Source organism: Dreissena polymorpha, chromosome 1 (assembly GCF_020536995.1).
Source record: "Dreissena polymorpha isolate Duluth1 chromosome 1, UMN_Dpol_1.0, whole genome shotgun sequence".
NCBI classification, from domain to species: domain Eukaryota; kingdom Metazoa; phylum Mollusca; class Bivalvia; order Myida; family Dreissenidae; genus Dreissena; species Dreissena polymorpha.
This window is the reverse complement of record NC_068355.1, coordinates 147,182,239-147,199,074: the sequence shown is the minus strand read 5'-3', so window position 1 is coordinate 147,199,074 and position 16,836 is coordinate 147,182,239. Positions and strand designations below refer to the sequence as shown.

Here is a 16,836-nt window from a genome sequence, read left to right as displayed (position 1 = left end):
CGAAAACAACATCTTAATTAAAAGGATATACACATTTTAATGTTGCTATGGTTGCATAAAAACTAGTTTAGCACGTTGTGAATTAATACTATTTATGTAGTTTTTTTATTAATCATTTGTCAATTAACTTAATTTTCTAATAATAATCACTTACAAATAATTTTTATTTGATGCCTGTGTCATTTGTATCTATTTCTTTAAACTTTGACATAAATAAATTGATTTGTTTCTTTATAAATAATAATTGTTGATTACTTTATATGAAAATGCGATATTGGAATGATAATGATAATAATACGCCGTTTTGGATAACAGGTCCGGGAAGTGGAAATTCGGAGTTAACTTCTGATTTAAAAACATAGGGGTACCTAACGTAAAGCTGAACGGTAGTGCATTTTTAACGGACCTTTAAGCAACTTGTCCTTGGTATAATGTGCGTGCTCATCATCAGATCAAATGCTTTGACGCTCCATCTGAGGAAGAACAGGTTTTATTGGATATAACGTTTGATATCCATTCATTAATTTGTCATCTACCTACCTTAAACCAGATTTCATGAATTGTTAAATGATTAGAAAAGTTTGAAGTTTGTTAAATGCAAACACTCCTTTTCATTCTGAATTGTTTTGGTCTTCAAGGTGAACTACTTTGCGTTTTCGCTGGACTGGTCAGCTCTGGTCAAGAACGGCTCCATTCAAGAAGACGCTGTCCGGTTTTATCGCAACATGACCAACAAGATAAATGGGCGTGGTATACGGGCAGTTGTCACCGTGTTTGACTCAAGTGCATTTGAGGTAAATAAATTGGTCTTATCAATAATAAAGGTCATACACAGGTGATGCTATGTTAAGTGTTCACATGCTGTTTGTAAAACAGGTGTTTACATGCATGAAATATAATAATTTAGCACTGCCCTCTCGGGTAATTTAGGCCAAATGGAATGCCGAAAAAAAAACGAACACTTGCCACGACGGTGTGTCTTATACAATACTAGGTTACTGCCAATAGTACAATATTCAAGCATTTTTATATAGAAACGCAATATCACTACATTGAAGCATTTTTTATACAGAAATGCAATATCACCCCACCTTAAACATTATTGTTACATTTCAGCATTTCGATTGGTCGATGAATACATCATGTTCTAATGCCAAGGAGGTTATAACGAAAACAGCAACACAGGTAAAACTCTAAAGGGTTGTAAATATCATGAACCTTAAATTAAAAATCAAACTGTATTCCTATTGAAAAGAAACCGTTCGACATATTTTCTATGCGTACTATTAGGGTGCAGAATCACGTGACTTTGTTGGGCTCACAATTGAACTTTGATAGAGGTAAACACACCGGTAAGTGGTTCTTTTTTCAAATAACTTTTTAAAACAATATTTCTTAAGAATTTCAACTAATGCATAAAAGACAGTTTTTTTATGCTGCTTATGGCAATTTATCTTTTTAATAAGCTTGCGTTCTTGGCTAGACATTCGATGTGTACCGCATTCATGTACACGGTTGCATGCAACGTGAAATTTTGGTCACGATTTCAGACGTATTAAAGGATTAATTCTTAAATTTTAATATATCGGCACAAACTGCAAAAAAACTGTCTTGTATGCCCTAAATAGTTTTGCAAATTTATTTTAATAACTCTAGATATTTTCAAAAGTTAAGTTCTTAACGTGCTTTCACATTATGTCCAGCTCTTGTGTAAATCCCTAAAAAAAAACGTTGATCCTGCACCCTGGCTATAGTAATGTAAATGGTCATGTGATTCAAAGCACGTGGTATTATTAACCATCTCTATATAACGGAATCACGTTAGGGCAATCGCCACTGCATGGGTTCATTTTTAAAGTTTTTACTCGATCATACGAGAATGATAACGCATAGACAGCATAATGAAGATCGTGAGACAGAACCATGACGAAAAGGGTCGCATTATTAATATATATCATAGCCACACGCTAACCACCTGTGATTTGAAGCATGATCAATTAACTTAATACATTACGTGTGCTTACCAATCGGAAAATTTAGTAAATTGGGAATATAGAATATAAAAAGCTGCTTTATATATATGTACGTTCTTGCTTATTCCAAACTTTGCGAATATGGTTTATAAAACGGTCTGCATTGACAAAATCATGAAGCCGCTGTGTTGATCGTTAACATATATACACATGTACTAACTGGAAAGCGGCAAAACGATGACGATAGCGCGACAATACGATAACAATAATACAGCAATTTGACGATCAAACGAGATCGCGACAGTACGAGCTTATCTCTGATTATCATCCTTATACCTTCATAGTGTAGTGACATCGATCGTCGTGTTCATTTCATCGTGTTTTTTTTGTGAACTCTCTTTACTAAACACCTTTCAACAGCTTTAAATCAATTCATGCAAATTCGATTTCATAATAAGTTTACGATTTAAGTGTATGGTCTCAACAACGTCAAGGCAACTTTTATCAATTTAATTATTTAACCCATTTATGCCTAGCGTCTAGAAAAAAGGCCTTGACAAACAGCGTAGACCCAGATGGCATCATGCTGCGTCTCATATGGGTCTGCGATGTTTGCTTAAATGAATTTCTGTAAGAAACATTCTAATATACTAGACATCCCTAATTTTGGAAAAATATATCCAATTTAGAAGGATGGGAGAGTCAATTAGGCATAAATGGGTTAAAAGGCGTTTAATTATTATTTCCGTCTTATTAATCATATTCAACATTACTAGTATGCAAGGCGTACAATGAATCTGTTAGTTCATGCACGTTATCTTCTAACCAGAGTGCGTCTTAACATATTCGGTGTTTTTTATGGAAAGGTAAACATAAACTACTTAGGTTAATTGTTTAATGTTGTCAGGTGAATAAATAATGATTGAAATGTCTGGTCAAATAAACAGAAAATATAATGGATTAAATATGTGTCTTACGTTTAGAATAAAAAATAAGGGTCCAGTCCATTGTACGCAACAATGCAAGTTCTTTGTATGAAAGCGACCTGTCAAGCTTCTTACAATTTGATTTAACACTAGTTATTCTCAAAATCACATATTATAAAAACCTAGCCGCATTTACGGATATCTTTTTCAATTTTACAGTTTTATGTCAAATTAACATTGTTTTAACTGGTGCAGTTTCAATTCCATTTACGCACATTTGATTTAAAGTGCACGACTACGAACGTCAAGCTTCTCTAAGTTATGTGTGCATTTATCTCTAACCGCCGTCAGTTCGAATGATGCACCTCGGAAACCGCAATTGTTTAACCACACTTGTAGATTAAACTATAAAAATACTTAAGATCTACATTTTTACCGAACAAAAAAACGTAAGAAGATAATGTTAATAACGGGATAAATATCGCATACTGGTCACTTCTTGTTATGTTGCAGGCCGTTACATGGATAACGCTCTCCGACCCACGGGGCATTGCCTTGACCAGATACGGAGAGGGTACAACTGGATACTACAAAACGATTCATGACATGCTGTTGCTTCACGCTTGTCTCTACAAACATATCAAGGACAACAATGGTAGATCACTTTATGTGTGATTGAGCGTTTTTGATGTTTAGCGGGCATTACTTTTCGCATATAATATAAGTGCTAATAGATGTAAAATAATATGTCAAAATAGATAATAACTTTAATTGTATAAATCATATATTATACAAAAATCGTTCGGTTGATCAATAGCTACTATATGCACGTTTTTTATTAATTGCCTAAGGTACTGCCGGGCTAGAAATAAAGGCCCGGAATTTCAAAGCCAAGAACATGGCGAAGTCTGAAGAATCCTTGGCCATTGAGAGAGCCCGGATGTTCGACACTGGTTTGGTGGTGGGGCCCATACTCGGGTCTGGAGATTACCCGCAGGAAGTAAGACGACGCGTTGCCACGATACAGAACTTCACAGATACTGATAAACTTAATCTAAATCGTAAGTAGTTTGCTTTACCCGTAAGCGTTATGTAGAGTATACGGACGACACCGCCTCATATCATTTGACGAATGTTACATTTGCATATACATGCATAATGTTTAATTAGTATTCTCAGCAAAGATATGCTTAAAATTGCGTTGAAAGACTTCAAGGCTCGATCTGCAGGGAAACGCATATAGTTTGGAATGAGGAAAAAATATCCTTAAAATAAGGCCAAATAAAAAAAAGGTCCGTTACTGGTCTCCTTGGGAAAAAACAGGGTCGGTAGGTAGGGATTTTTTTCGGGTACTACAATGGAAGGCTACTAAAGCTTACAATAAGAAATACATGTATATATACAGGGGCGGATCCAGGATTTCTGGTGCATAGTTTAAACGTTTAAATGCAGCGAAAAGAGAATAAATGTGCAAAAAGAGGGAAATATCAGAATCGCAAAGTTCGACTTGAAAAACCGGGCGAAAGAGAGTCTTAAAGTTTCAACATGTAGCGATTGTCTGTGATTAGTGGGAAATGTTGTGTACGAAAAAGAAGAAAAATGAGTTTAAATAGGTGATTTAGATCTAGTTAAGTGTGAAACATCAAACGAATTGACTTTACTTTGGCTATTTAAGGGGGGGGGGGCGGGCGTACGCCGCGTCCGCCCCCCCCCCCTGGAACCGCCTATGATATATATGCTTTGTTTGCTTGATATTACATCTTATATAAAAGAAAATGTACGGTCACGGTCTTCATCAGCGGCCATTTTTTATTTTCAGATGTTTTATTTTGAACGGAAATGACGTCGTGCATTTCCGGCGTCAACGTTGTTTACGCGCCCTTTTATTAACGTTTATTCTCGCACGTTGATGCCATATGGTCGGTATGTCCTTAGTTTTTACTTCCACAATTGCTCCATAGTTTTGCGATACTCGTCCGACCAGCTGAGTTTTTCGAGTCCCATTATTTGGAAATCGTCCATGGAATGTCCGTCGGTGTAGAAATGTTCAGCTACCGGGTCACTGTGTTGTGTGCGAATACGCGACAGATTCAATAGATGTCGCTGGTACAGAGTTCCGCCGGTCTCTCCCACATACACGAACCTGCGACAGCGACGATATATTTATATATACAATATTTTATTTTTTGGGGCGACCCCAATACAAAGTTGAGGGTCGACGCCGATTCGGGAGACACGGTCGGGCGACCCGAAACGGACATATTTTTTGGCCTAAGATCGTTGGGCTTTTTTAAACCTAAGTGATCCACACGCAAAAATCAGAGTCGTTATTATTTAAATTACTTTGAAATGTTGGTGTTTACTTGTATGTTGTACTCGTTCACGTATACACATCACCGCTCATATAAACTTGATCTTTTACGCATTGTATTGTTTGTTCTTATAAATGATAACGAGTATCATTATTATCAATTTGACAAAAGGTGTAATTGTGTAAATCTTTTGCCAGAGTCAGCCGATTTTGTGGCTATACGCTACAACGGGACATACGTGGTAGAATTGGACACGGCTCGTGGTAATGATTCCGGGTTCATGTTGACGCGGGATATATCTACTATGAGGTTGGTGGATACATGTTATGAACCATGTTATCCCGAAGTCAATAAGATTTTGTTGTAAAGTACACGTTTGTGGAACTGTTAAATATTGTTAGTATCGCAGGTTTTCTCAAGTTAGAAAAATTTCTTACCAGAACGTTTGTTAGATATATTCAAATGAAATTCTTAAGAAATGTTTATGAAGAGGGTTTATTATGCATTACTTTTTGAAGCAGGAGGAACACATAAAAGCGGTGTTTAACCCATTTAAGCCTAGTGGACTCTCCCATCCTTCAAAATTGGATCAATGTATTTCCAAAATTAGGGATGTGTAGTAATATATATATTTCTATATTTAGAATGTTTCTAACAGAAATTCCTTTAAGCAAACAGCGCAGACCCTGATGAGACGTCGCATCATGCGGCGTCTCATCTGGGTCTACGCTGTTTGCCAATGCCTTTTTTCTAGACGCTAGGCATAAATGGGTTAAATGTTGTTGATCGTTATGCATTCGGCATGAAAGAAAAATAATGTTCGACCTAAAGCATTAGATGGGCAGTTTACTTTCACGTTCGAAATATTGTAAACCTGTTAATATGTTATGCACGTAGCAACAACGATATATAAATGTCCGTTTAAGAAACATGACCATGTTTGAGCCAGAAGGCTTGAGGCAACTTCTAGTCAGCTTTGCGTCCAAATATCCCAGCACTCAGCTTTACGTTAGCGACGGAGGCGTTACCACGGAGACCGATGACGTCAGAGACCCGTTTAGGGTAGAATGGCTGCGGGAGCACGCCAACCAAGTATTGAAAGGTGCAAGTATATATGATTGATACTTGAATTGTCTTTTGTGACGTTTTTTTCGTATTGTTCAGAGAAAGAACGAAATATCTTCGAGTTTTTGTAAGGCTTATACTTGTAAGTGTCAAATGCATACAATTTGTATTTCTCACTATTATCGCCTTTTTCTAAAGAGTATTTTTTTCTTTAATGGAATTGTATTACATGTAATACAACAAACGCAGGTATGTGTTTTTTTTATCCTTATATGATGTTTGTGTCTGCAACATTTAAGATGGAAGATACTTTTTAAATATGGTTTTAGGTTGTTCTCATAATTTAAATGCCCTAACTCTGTTTTCTGACACTATTTGCCTTCAGGGGCTTTATCTAGAACGAAAAGTTTAAATGCCTAAATCCTGTTTTCAGCTTTTAATATCATTCAGGGAAATGTATGTTCGTAGAAGAAACATAAACTAACTTTAAATAGCCATGTTTGAAAGAGCATATATTTAGCATTAAACTATACTAAGCGTACAGTATGAAATAAGAAAAAGGAAACAAAAATACGATGAAAAATGTACTTTTTATAATCAGACCCAATGATAACGCGAAGACAGTGTTATGAAGATCATGCGACAAAACTATGACGTAGACGGTCGGATAAGCATCATTTTACTGTCGCGTTATTGGTTTCGTACCGCCAGTTATCATCATCTTAAAATATCGCCGTACAATGCCATCCGCGAGAGTTGTTTTCTCATCCACCACTGCGGTAGTTTTACCCGTCACAAATGACCTCGTTCATGACAATATTAAGTTTCATGTAAAACTGTTAATTGGTATAGAATATATGTATGCGCATGTTGACAAACATATTGTTTGGGCGCATTTGATTTCATAATGTTCGCAAGTAAGCGCATTACAGTGCAAACTTGAATATAATATCGCAAGGACGCGGGTGCTTTTGAGCGAACACTTTAATTTATATCGTAAGCACGTGAGCTCATATTAGCGCACACATGAATATACTATCGTAATCACGCGAGCGCCTTTAAGTGCACACTTGAATATACTATCGTAAGCACTTGAGCGACTTTAAGTGCACACTCCAATATCGTAAGCACGTGAGCGCATATAAGTGCACACTTGAATATTATATCGTTAGCCCATGAGCGCCTTAGAGTGCACAGTTGAATGCAATATCGAAAGCACGTGGTTTGTTTTAAGCGCGCACTTGCATATAATATCGTGAGCACGTGCGTGCCTTTCAGTGTACAATTGCATATTATATCGTATGGACGTGAGCAACATTAAAGCACACATTTGAATATAATATCGTAAGAACGTGAGCACCGTTAAAGGTGGGTTCCCACTGCCGATCCGATCAACTCGATCATCCCGATTACCAAAATTTCCCGATCAACCCCGACCAAGCTCGACTAAAAAGGGTATACATGACTTCTTCTCGACCTCTTGTCGATAACACACGACCCCCACACGACTCATTCACGACGTCCACTCAACCATCTTTCCGATTTCCGCTCGATCATCTCGACCTATACGCGAGCCCTATACGATCTCAGCTCGAACAAGTAGACCTCAGCTCGATCGCCACCAGATCTTCACACGACCAGATCGTGATGGTCGTACAACAGTCGTACAAAGCGATCTAAAATAACTCGGGTAGAGGTCGAGCGGATCGGGTACATAGCTCGTGTATGGTCGAATAGCAATCGGGAAGTGATCGTGTACGGTCGAGTAGCCGTCGGGTAGCAGTCTAGTAAATCTGTACATCAAATCGAATAGAGCTCGAGTGGATCGTGTAGCGATCTAAAATAACTCGGGTAGAGGTCGAGCGGATCGGGTACAGATCGTGTAAAAGATGTCAATCCGATCGCCACACGATTGCTTCACGATCAACTCGATCTTCTACTCGACTAATACACGAACACTTACCGAGCGCTTCTCGATCCATTTCCTACTCGACCGCTACTCGAAATTTTTTGACATGTCAAAAAATATCGGGTAGGCAGCCCGAACAATGCCGACCTACCCTACCGCCCCCGACCACTCATGCCGACCGAACCAGACCAGTATCCGACCGCTTGGTCGGGCTTGATCTAGTTGATCTGATCGGCAGTGGGAACCCAGCTTAAGTGCACACTTTAATATAATATCGAAAGCAATTTAGCGCCTCAAAGGACGGACGGGGACGTCTTATGACGGGTATTAATGAACGTTGCGTCTGCAATTTATTGCCCTTAAGTCACGAATACATCATAGTGTGCGCATGTGCATATCGGTATGACAAAGAAAAACTGTCCAAAGTTGTTGCAAGACGGTCAAATTTACAACTCTTTTGTGCTCAAAAACTAAAATGCTTTGTCCACCATTATGAGAGACGGTAGAAAATGTATTCATAAAAAAAACAAAAAAAAAACAATCGAAGGACATTTTGAAGCACAAGATGAAATATACTTGCTCGAATCGCATTCGGTTTTATAATAAGATCCTATAGCCAAGGATTAAGTATAATCTTACCTTATACCACACTGTTAATGATTTAAATATTTTGTTTCCCGCTCAAAGAATTTGTATAAAACTATTTAAATACTTTTACCTTTTTTCAATCCAAATGTGGTTATAGGCATCAAAATAGATGGCATCACTACCATAAAGGGCTACTTTGTCCGAGATTTAACATCCCCCAGACTCGGTATCTATCAGAACAACAACAACCTGCGTCTGAAAAAGTCGTCTGCTGTTTGGTACAACCAGGTATCGTCTCGTTTACAGTGTGGACATTTTCATAACTGTCGTTTACTTTTCAGTTTCATTTTACTCATGCCGGCATCATAAATGCATACTAAATTAAATATATGTATGAACGTGTTCTGTTCAAATTTGCTTTATATATTTCGTAAGTAACTAAACGGCGAAATTAACGATTTAGCAAACTATAAATCTTTTATTCAAAGGCGTTCGATACCATTATTATGAGAAATTGCTCTCTTTTTAATTTTATGTTAAAACATTTTGAGAAAAGCTATGCAATTTTTGCAATTCAGTAAGTATGTTCAGGTTATAGCTGATAACGGGTTCGAGCGCGGCTACTGTGGGCCCGGAGGATTTCCGAGTGGCCGCATTCTACACGAAGACGGAATCTACTATGATGATTTCCCGAAAGACTTCGCCTGGAGCTCGGCAACTTCCGCCTATCAGGTCGAGGGCGGATGGAACGAAGACGGTAAAACGCGTTAGAATTGTGTTTTTGAGTAAACCGTAAATGTCGGTTTGTTCAAACGTTTCGCATAATCATGACTGGAAGCGAAATTCATAAAACTGTAATACTACGAGTAAAAATACCAGAATAAATTAATCATGCATGGCCTCCTGACTCATGCGAATGCAAAATCCTATTGTTGAAACAATACGTGTGCCTGTCATTTTAATAATAATAATACATGTAAACCAATATGCATTATAAATAACTAAATATATTCATGGTAACTGCCGTTTCCCCCGTGCAGGTAAGGGCCCAAGTATCTGGGACACGCACTCACAGATCCCGGGCCGGGTGTTTAACAGTGACAACGGTAACGTGGCCTGCGACAGCTACCACAAGTACATGGAGGATGTGAAGATCATAGCAGATCTCGGCGTAAGCGGCTGAGCGAAAGTTGTTTAACCCATTTATGCCTAGTGGACTCTCCCATCCTTCTAAATTTGATCAATTTATTTCCAAAATTAGGGATGTCAAGTATATTTATTTCTATATTTAGAATATTTCTTACAGAAATTCATGTAAGCAAACAGCACAGACCCTGATGAGACGCCGCATCATGCTGCGTCTTATCTGGGTCTACGCTGTTTGCCAAGGCATTTTTTCTAGATGCTAGGCATAAATGTGTTAATTTGCTGTTGTTTGCGTTTTATAAAATTAATCATATTATATTGGGCTTAAGTATGGACATATCAAAATCGCTACTTGTTACGGACGAACTAAATAGAAAATTCAAGTACATGTATATTCTGTTTTCGAAACTAAGATATGGCTATTCAAGGCAATCGCAATGTGTTAATATGTTTTCATTTGTTCATAAACGTCTTATTAAAATGCATTACCTGCATCATGTATGAATTTCAAGAAAATAGTAACAAACTTTATGAACCGAAGTCTTTGATCCCGGCTTTGTAGACGAAGTACTATCGCTTTTCCATCGCTTGGACCCGGCTCATGCCAGACGGTACAGACCGCAACATCAACGAGGCGGGAATCGCGTATTACAACCAGCTGATCAATGCTCTCCTTGACAAAGGTTTGCTTTACCCATTTATGCCTAGTGGACTCTCCCATCCTTCTAAATTGGATCAATTTATCTCCAAAATTAGGGATGTCTAGTATATTTATTTTTATATCAAGATTATTTCTTACAGAAATTCCTTTGAGCAAACAGCGCAGACTCAGATGAGACGCCGCATCATGCGGCGTCTCATCTGGGTATACGCTGTTTGCCAAGGTCTTTTTTCTAGACGCTAGACATAAATGGGTTAACTCTTCTCAATTTGACCCAGCTCACTATGTTTTTTATAGTGTTAGCCCCTTGTGTATAATCACCTGTTTATGGTACCATGGTGTTGATGATCTTTACCTTACAACAAATGCAGAGAAAATGTGTCATTGGCTATTTCTTTGTCAGAAAAAAATTGGCATGTTTGAGTTTTTATTGTGGACGAATACTGACACTTTTTTAAACTAGGCCTTTTAAACTCAAAGAAAATCACAACACATTGTGTAAATTATGTGTATTGTCTTTATGTAATGATATGTATGGTCTAGTAAATACCGTAACGTGTTTCTAATTCAGAACATAATGCAATACTAAGCATAGTAAAAAGTGGCAGAGGCTATCGACACGCATAATGCAAAAAATGTCGTAAAAGTATGCGGCTCTCGCTGCTGCATATTAGCCTGCGCATAGTCTGGCCAGGAGCTACGATGTCCGCTATGTCTGGCCAGGAGCTACGATGTTCGCTATAAATTCACACAATGTTCTGTAGTCTTATTACCGGACAGGCTTGCTCCATTCACGACGTCTATTGTAGCATAATACCCATTTTCGCACGACGCAATATCATTAATCAGCTACATATATACAGTTTAAAGTTCAGCCTTGTAAATATAATGGATCTACAAAGTGTTATACGATATTTATGGATATAAATCATGCGTTTGAAAAATAAAGCCAGAGTGTTTTCAAAACTATGTATTGTTTGAAATGTTACAGTATATAATTTTATTTTGTAACGAATATCGTATAAAGCCAATAGATACATTTTGCAAACGGATACCTTATAAAGTTCACAAATATACATTTTATTATGGACGGTGTATACTCAAAGTACAAACGATACCCACTATCTGCCACAGGAATCCAGCCTATGATCACACTGTACCACTGGGACCTGCCACAGTACCTCCAGAACACGTACGGGGGATGGCTCAATGAAACCGTCACCGAACACTTCAAGAATTATGCCAAGCTCTGCTTTGACCGCTTCGGAGACAGAGTAAGATCACAAATAGCATATCATAACTGTATTAACATTCAATGCAAATCATACACTGGTTTATTGTGACCTACGCAGTACAAATAATATCACATTAAACTGTTGTATTTTGTATAAGTTTTAAATTCTAGAGGTTGGCATAGTAAAAACGCAATTCATCAAATTCATCTGGAGTTAAAATTTATATCGTGATTCATATAATAACGATGACATGTTTATTTAATAATTGCAACATAAGATCTTCATGCGACCATTTCATAAAAACTTACATCAATTATGACACAATACATAGAAAGGCCATATTTCAATGGTAATAGCGCTTGTTTCCACTGTATCGGCAGTCCATTTAAATCCATTTATGCCTAGCGTCTAGAAAAAAGGCCTTGGCAAACAGCGCAGATCCTGATGAGACGCCGCATGATGCGGCGTCTCATCAGGGTCTGCGCTGTTTGCTGAAAGGATTTTTGTAAGAAATATTATAAAAATATAAATAAATATACCAGACATCCCTAATATTGGAAATAAATTGATCCAATTAAGAAGGGTGGGAGAGTCCACTAGGCATAAATGAGTTAAACTAGTTTTGTCCACACTACCTCTAGGTGAAGTTCTGGATCACGTTCAATGAGCCGTGGATCGTTGCATACCTTGGGTACGGGGTGGCGGCCTTCCCGCCCGGGCACTACTCCCCGGGGATCGACGTCTACGTAGCAGCACACAACATTATCAAGGCACACGCTAAGGCTTATCACGTGTTCCCGAGGAAACAAAATGGTATGTGTTTGTTTCCGAGTGAATTATTTGAGAGTTTTTGTCTGCGTAAATAGCTTTATACATATAACAGTTCATGGAATACTAGAATATAAATCCTATATTTTAAATTGACCTGTGCTGACTTTCCGTATAAAAGCATCTGGTTTACCTAGCATGCTTTTCATTACCGACAACAAAATCCATAAATCAACGCTGCACGGAATTTTTTGTAATCCAAATTTTTATTATCATAGAAAATTGCATGAGCAACTTTAAACATTGTTTGCATGAGAGTCAAAACATCATACCAAAGTTAAACAAAAGGCCATCTGAAGCATTGAAATGAATATGCTTCCATTCCCTCGCGGAGGATGGCGTTGGTATTTTTAAGAGAACTCTAGAGTATATGTCATTGCTTCTCTCCCAGGTAAAGTGGGTATCACATTGAACGTGGGTTGGTCTGAGCCCTACGACATGTACAACCCCAGTGACCTGGAAGCCTCGGACCGAGACATCAACTTCAACCTGGGATGGTTCGCCCACCCCATTTACGTGAATGGCGACTACCCCGAGGTGATGAAGGCGAACGTGGCAGAGAAGAGCCAACTACAGGGACGACAGAAATCGAGGCTGCCGGAGTTTACACAACAGGAAAAGGAATATATTAACGGTAACTGTTTACATTTGTATGACGCTCTGTTTGAAAAAATAACATACTAATTGTGACTAATACATAATAGAAATAGACCCATACATAACTTATTCATATGTGTTATCCATATATACACACTGGCAATGTTTGTTGTATTGTCGTCTCTCTTTTTTAAATTCAAACTCGATACGCAAACATATCTTATCGTAAAATGTATAGTTTAAATAGTCAAGAAAATATTAACTCATTAACAACAAGTTTTAACATCCATCTAGTCCTGAAAAATACAAATTATTGAAGCGTGTCGTAAAAAGAGTTATAATTAAAAGAATGCAATAGAAACCATTTGTAACAGGTACATTTGACTTTCTCGGACTGAATTTCTACACTTCGAGTGTCATAACTTCCGACAAGAAGACTGACAGGGAGGGAAGTTACGACGGCGACAAAGATATTAAAGGAGCCGGCACCCAGGATTGGATTGGGTAACTACATTTTGAGATTAATTGCTGATAAAGACAAAACAGTGATTTGAAGAAATGCCAGTCTATTCTGTTTGCTCAGCCGATTTCGTTTCTTGTTTATTCATTATTTGTGTAAAACATGACAAGCTCGTAAAAAATAACATTCCTAGCATGAATTCCGTCTGATCGCAGACTTACATTGAAATACTTTACAGTGATGAAAACTAATATAGTAATTTCGTTAAATCCGCTGTTCAAAATACATTATATTAGCAACGTCGGGGTCGGCCGACTCTTTGTAACCATCAAACTGCGCTCTTTAAGCCATACAGCATAAACGGTTCGGTTTGCGTCGGTACATGTGTTATTTAATACAATCTATTCATCTTTCCAGATCTGGTTCAAGTTGGCTTCGGGTGACTCCGTTTGGCCTACGTAAGATTCTCAACTGGCTGAAGAAGGAATATAACAACGTGCCCGTATACGTAACGGAGAATGGCGTATCCGACCGGAACGGAACGCTGAGAGACTATCATCGCATACACTACTATCGGACGTACATCAACGAAATGCTGAAAGGTATGTGGAGATTTAGTTTCTATGATTGCGAAACATGTAAACGTATTTTAATACAGTACATCTGTGTATCGATTGAATATGAGCCGCGGTCTGTGAAAAGGGGGTTTAATACATGTGCGTAAAGTGTCGTCCCAGATTAGCCTGTGCAGTTCGCATAGGCTAATAAGGGACGACACTTTCCGCAAAAATCTGGATTTTTGCTAAAAAGAGGCTTTCTTTTCACAGAAAATATCATATAGGCGGAAAGTTACGTCCCTAATTAGCCTGTGCGGACTGCATAGACTAATATGGGGGCGACACTTTACACACATGCATTAAACCCCCTTTTCACAGAGCATGGCTCATATATAAGCCGCGCTTTGGGGAATCCGGGATCAATGTATGAGTGTAGAGTGTACCCAAACTGCAGTCCGCAGAACGACAATTTCCACATGAAAGTTTTATCTTTGAAGGAAATCCTCGCTTAATGAAATCAAGCCCAAGCACACAGTCCTGATTAGCTCTACCGGTCTGCGACGACATTTCACACTAATGAATTAAGCCGTGTTTACACGGAGCGCAGCTCCAATGTAATACGTTGTTGAATTCAATATTATATGTATCTGCTTTATGATCCCAAAAAAATACAAGTTGTATCAATCGGTAAAATACAACTGCACAGAAATTATTCCCGTATTACGCGCTAGTTTTCCAATTCCGTATTACCATTACTAGCCGGACTACTTTTAATGACGTCACTTTGAATGCAAAAAATTATAAGAGCATTCTTGGTTAGTTTTGAACGCTTAAACTCATTTTTTTGTAACTTAAATGATTCAAAGTTGTAAATAATAAAAGGAATTTTACGCAAGTCAATTGTTACAAGTGTTTGTATCAGTCTCGTGGCTTGCGCTATTTCGTATCATACTCGAGGTTCCGCCTCTCGTGAGATACGTCGTCACACAAGCCACTCGACTGATACAAACACATGGAACAATTGACTAGCGTAATATTCCGTATGTATCATGCAAATGTATGCATTATGTTCAATTAGCTGTTGTCACCATGATATTTGGTACGGAAACAGTCTACAATTTATTTTATTAAAAGCTGTACGGCTCGATGGCTGTAACGTGAAAGGATATACGGCGTGGTCACTGATGGACAACTTTGAATGGGGGACCGGGTATTCGGAGAGGTTCGGGCTCCACTTTGTAAATTTCAGTGATCCCACCAGGACGCGTGTTCCCAAAGGATCAGCCTACTGGTACACACAGGCACGTGAATATGGACGTCGACGCAAATGACTCTTTTGCAATTTTATAAATAATTTCATATTATTAGATATACAACACGACTTTATCTTAACGTGTGTGTAAAGCTTGCCATATGTGAGTGATAAATATTTATTAATCAAAGCAAAATTTCACTGAAACCGGATTGTTCAAAAGATATGTTGGTGTTTTCAGTATCAAATGTTGGTGTTTTCAGTATCAAATTTGTAGCTGCACTTGTATTGCTCGTTCGTTTAAAAAGTCTACGCAAATATTTTGGAGAAATAATTTTATAACGCTTTGAAAAGGTGAAATTTGCAAATAAGCGACGCTTTTAGGCCGGAATCGAAAGTACCTTAAGGGAACGTAAAATTTCAAGCTTACATATGGTATATATGTTTCAACCAAATATGCGCACATATTTATGCGTGTTATATGCATCAGCTGGTGGAGGAGAACGGGTTCAAGCCCGGCTACAACGCCCGAGGAGGGCGCGGTACCGCCCCGGACTACGTGGGCAAGTTCCTGTACGGCCAATTCCCGGCGGACTTCGAGTGGAGCGCAGGAACCTCCGCGTATCAGATTGAAGGGGCAGCCAGCGAGGGAAGTGCGTGCAGTACATTTTCTTTGAGATCTTGAATATATTTATTGAACAGGATCTATCAATAAAACCCTTCCGTAAAATGGAATATATATTGATAAGTCATGAGTCATGTAGTTTAGCAGTAGACATATATAAGTTCTGTGTTGAAGAAACTTCTTAGCACAAGAAAATAAATCTCATTTTACGTTAGGATTTTCAGAGACAAAGTTAATACTTACAATGAATTTGAATTGTTCGACAAGAACATGACCTGACTGCTCAATGTTTCACGATGTATTTACCTCAGGAAAGGGGGAGAGTGTATGGGACCGATTTGCCGCTCAGCTAGGCAACATCAACGGCGGGGGCAGCCCAAGCATGGCGGCGGACAGCTACCAACGCTACAAGGAGGATGTGCAACTCCTTAGGCATCTCGGGGTATACGTGTAGTTTCGTATTCATGTTCAAACCGTATACGGGTATATTGTTCAATAAATCGTGATCTGATTCACATCAGTCACACAATCAACATAAAGCTCAAAATGAATGTGTTCTACGTTTAATATTAGTATTTAGATACAATGGATATTGGTTGTGGACGATTCTAGGAATCGGAAGGTCCTTAGTTTCAAATCCCGCCCAGATCGAACGTTGTTTGTGAGTAAAACCCAACACTTGCTCCTCTCCACCAAGGTGTA

General features: G+C 38.3%; 1 protein-coding gene across 2 annotated transcripts in view; it reads left to right on the top strand.

Moving 5' to 3' along the window:
- Positions 1-16,836, top strand: part of LOC127854839 (lactase/phlorizin hydrolase-like) — a 52,837-nt gene that overhangs the window by 2,883 nt on the left and 33,118 nt on the right. For both annotated transcript variants that reach the window (XM_052389903.1, XM_052389912.1), the window contains exons 3-20: positions 639-794; positions 1,117-1,185; positions 3,413-3,554; positions 3,751-3,960; positions 5,409-5,520; positions 6,138-6,313; positions 8,931-9,061; positions 9,365-9,530; positions 9,814-9,944; positions 10,482-10,602; positions 11,715-11,854; positions 12,457-12,628; positions 13,035-13,277; positions 13,615-13,744; positions 14,118-14,302; positions 15,392-15,558; positions 16,000-16,162; positions 16,446-16,576. In XM_052389903.1, the coding sequence (XP_052245863.1) occupies positions 639-794; positions 1,117-1,185; positions 3,413-3,554; positions 3,751-3,960; positions 5,409-5,520; positions 6,138-6,313; positions 8,931-9,061; positions 9,365-9,530; positions 9,814-9,944; positions 10,482-10,602; positions 11,715-11,854; positions 12,457-12,628; positions 13,035-13,277; positions 13,615-13,744; positions 14,118-14,302; positions 15,392-15,558; positions 16,000-16,162; positions 16,446-16,576 (2,745 nt within the window). The remainder of the gene's footprint in view (positions 1-638; positions 795-1,116; positions 1,186-3,412; positions 3,555-3,750; positions 3,961-5,408; positions 5,521-6,137; positions 6,314-8,930; positions 9,062-9,364; positions 9,531-9,813; positions 9,945-10,481; positions 10,603-11,714; positions 11,855-12,456; positions 12,629-13,034; positions 13,278-13,614; positions 13,745-14,117; positions 14,303-15,391; positions 15,559-15,999; positions 16,163-16,445; positions 16,577-16,836) is intronic.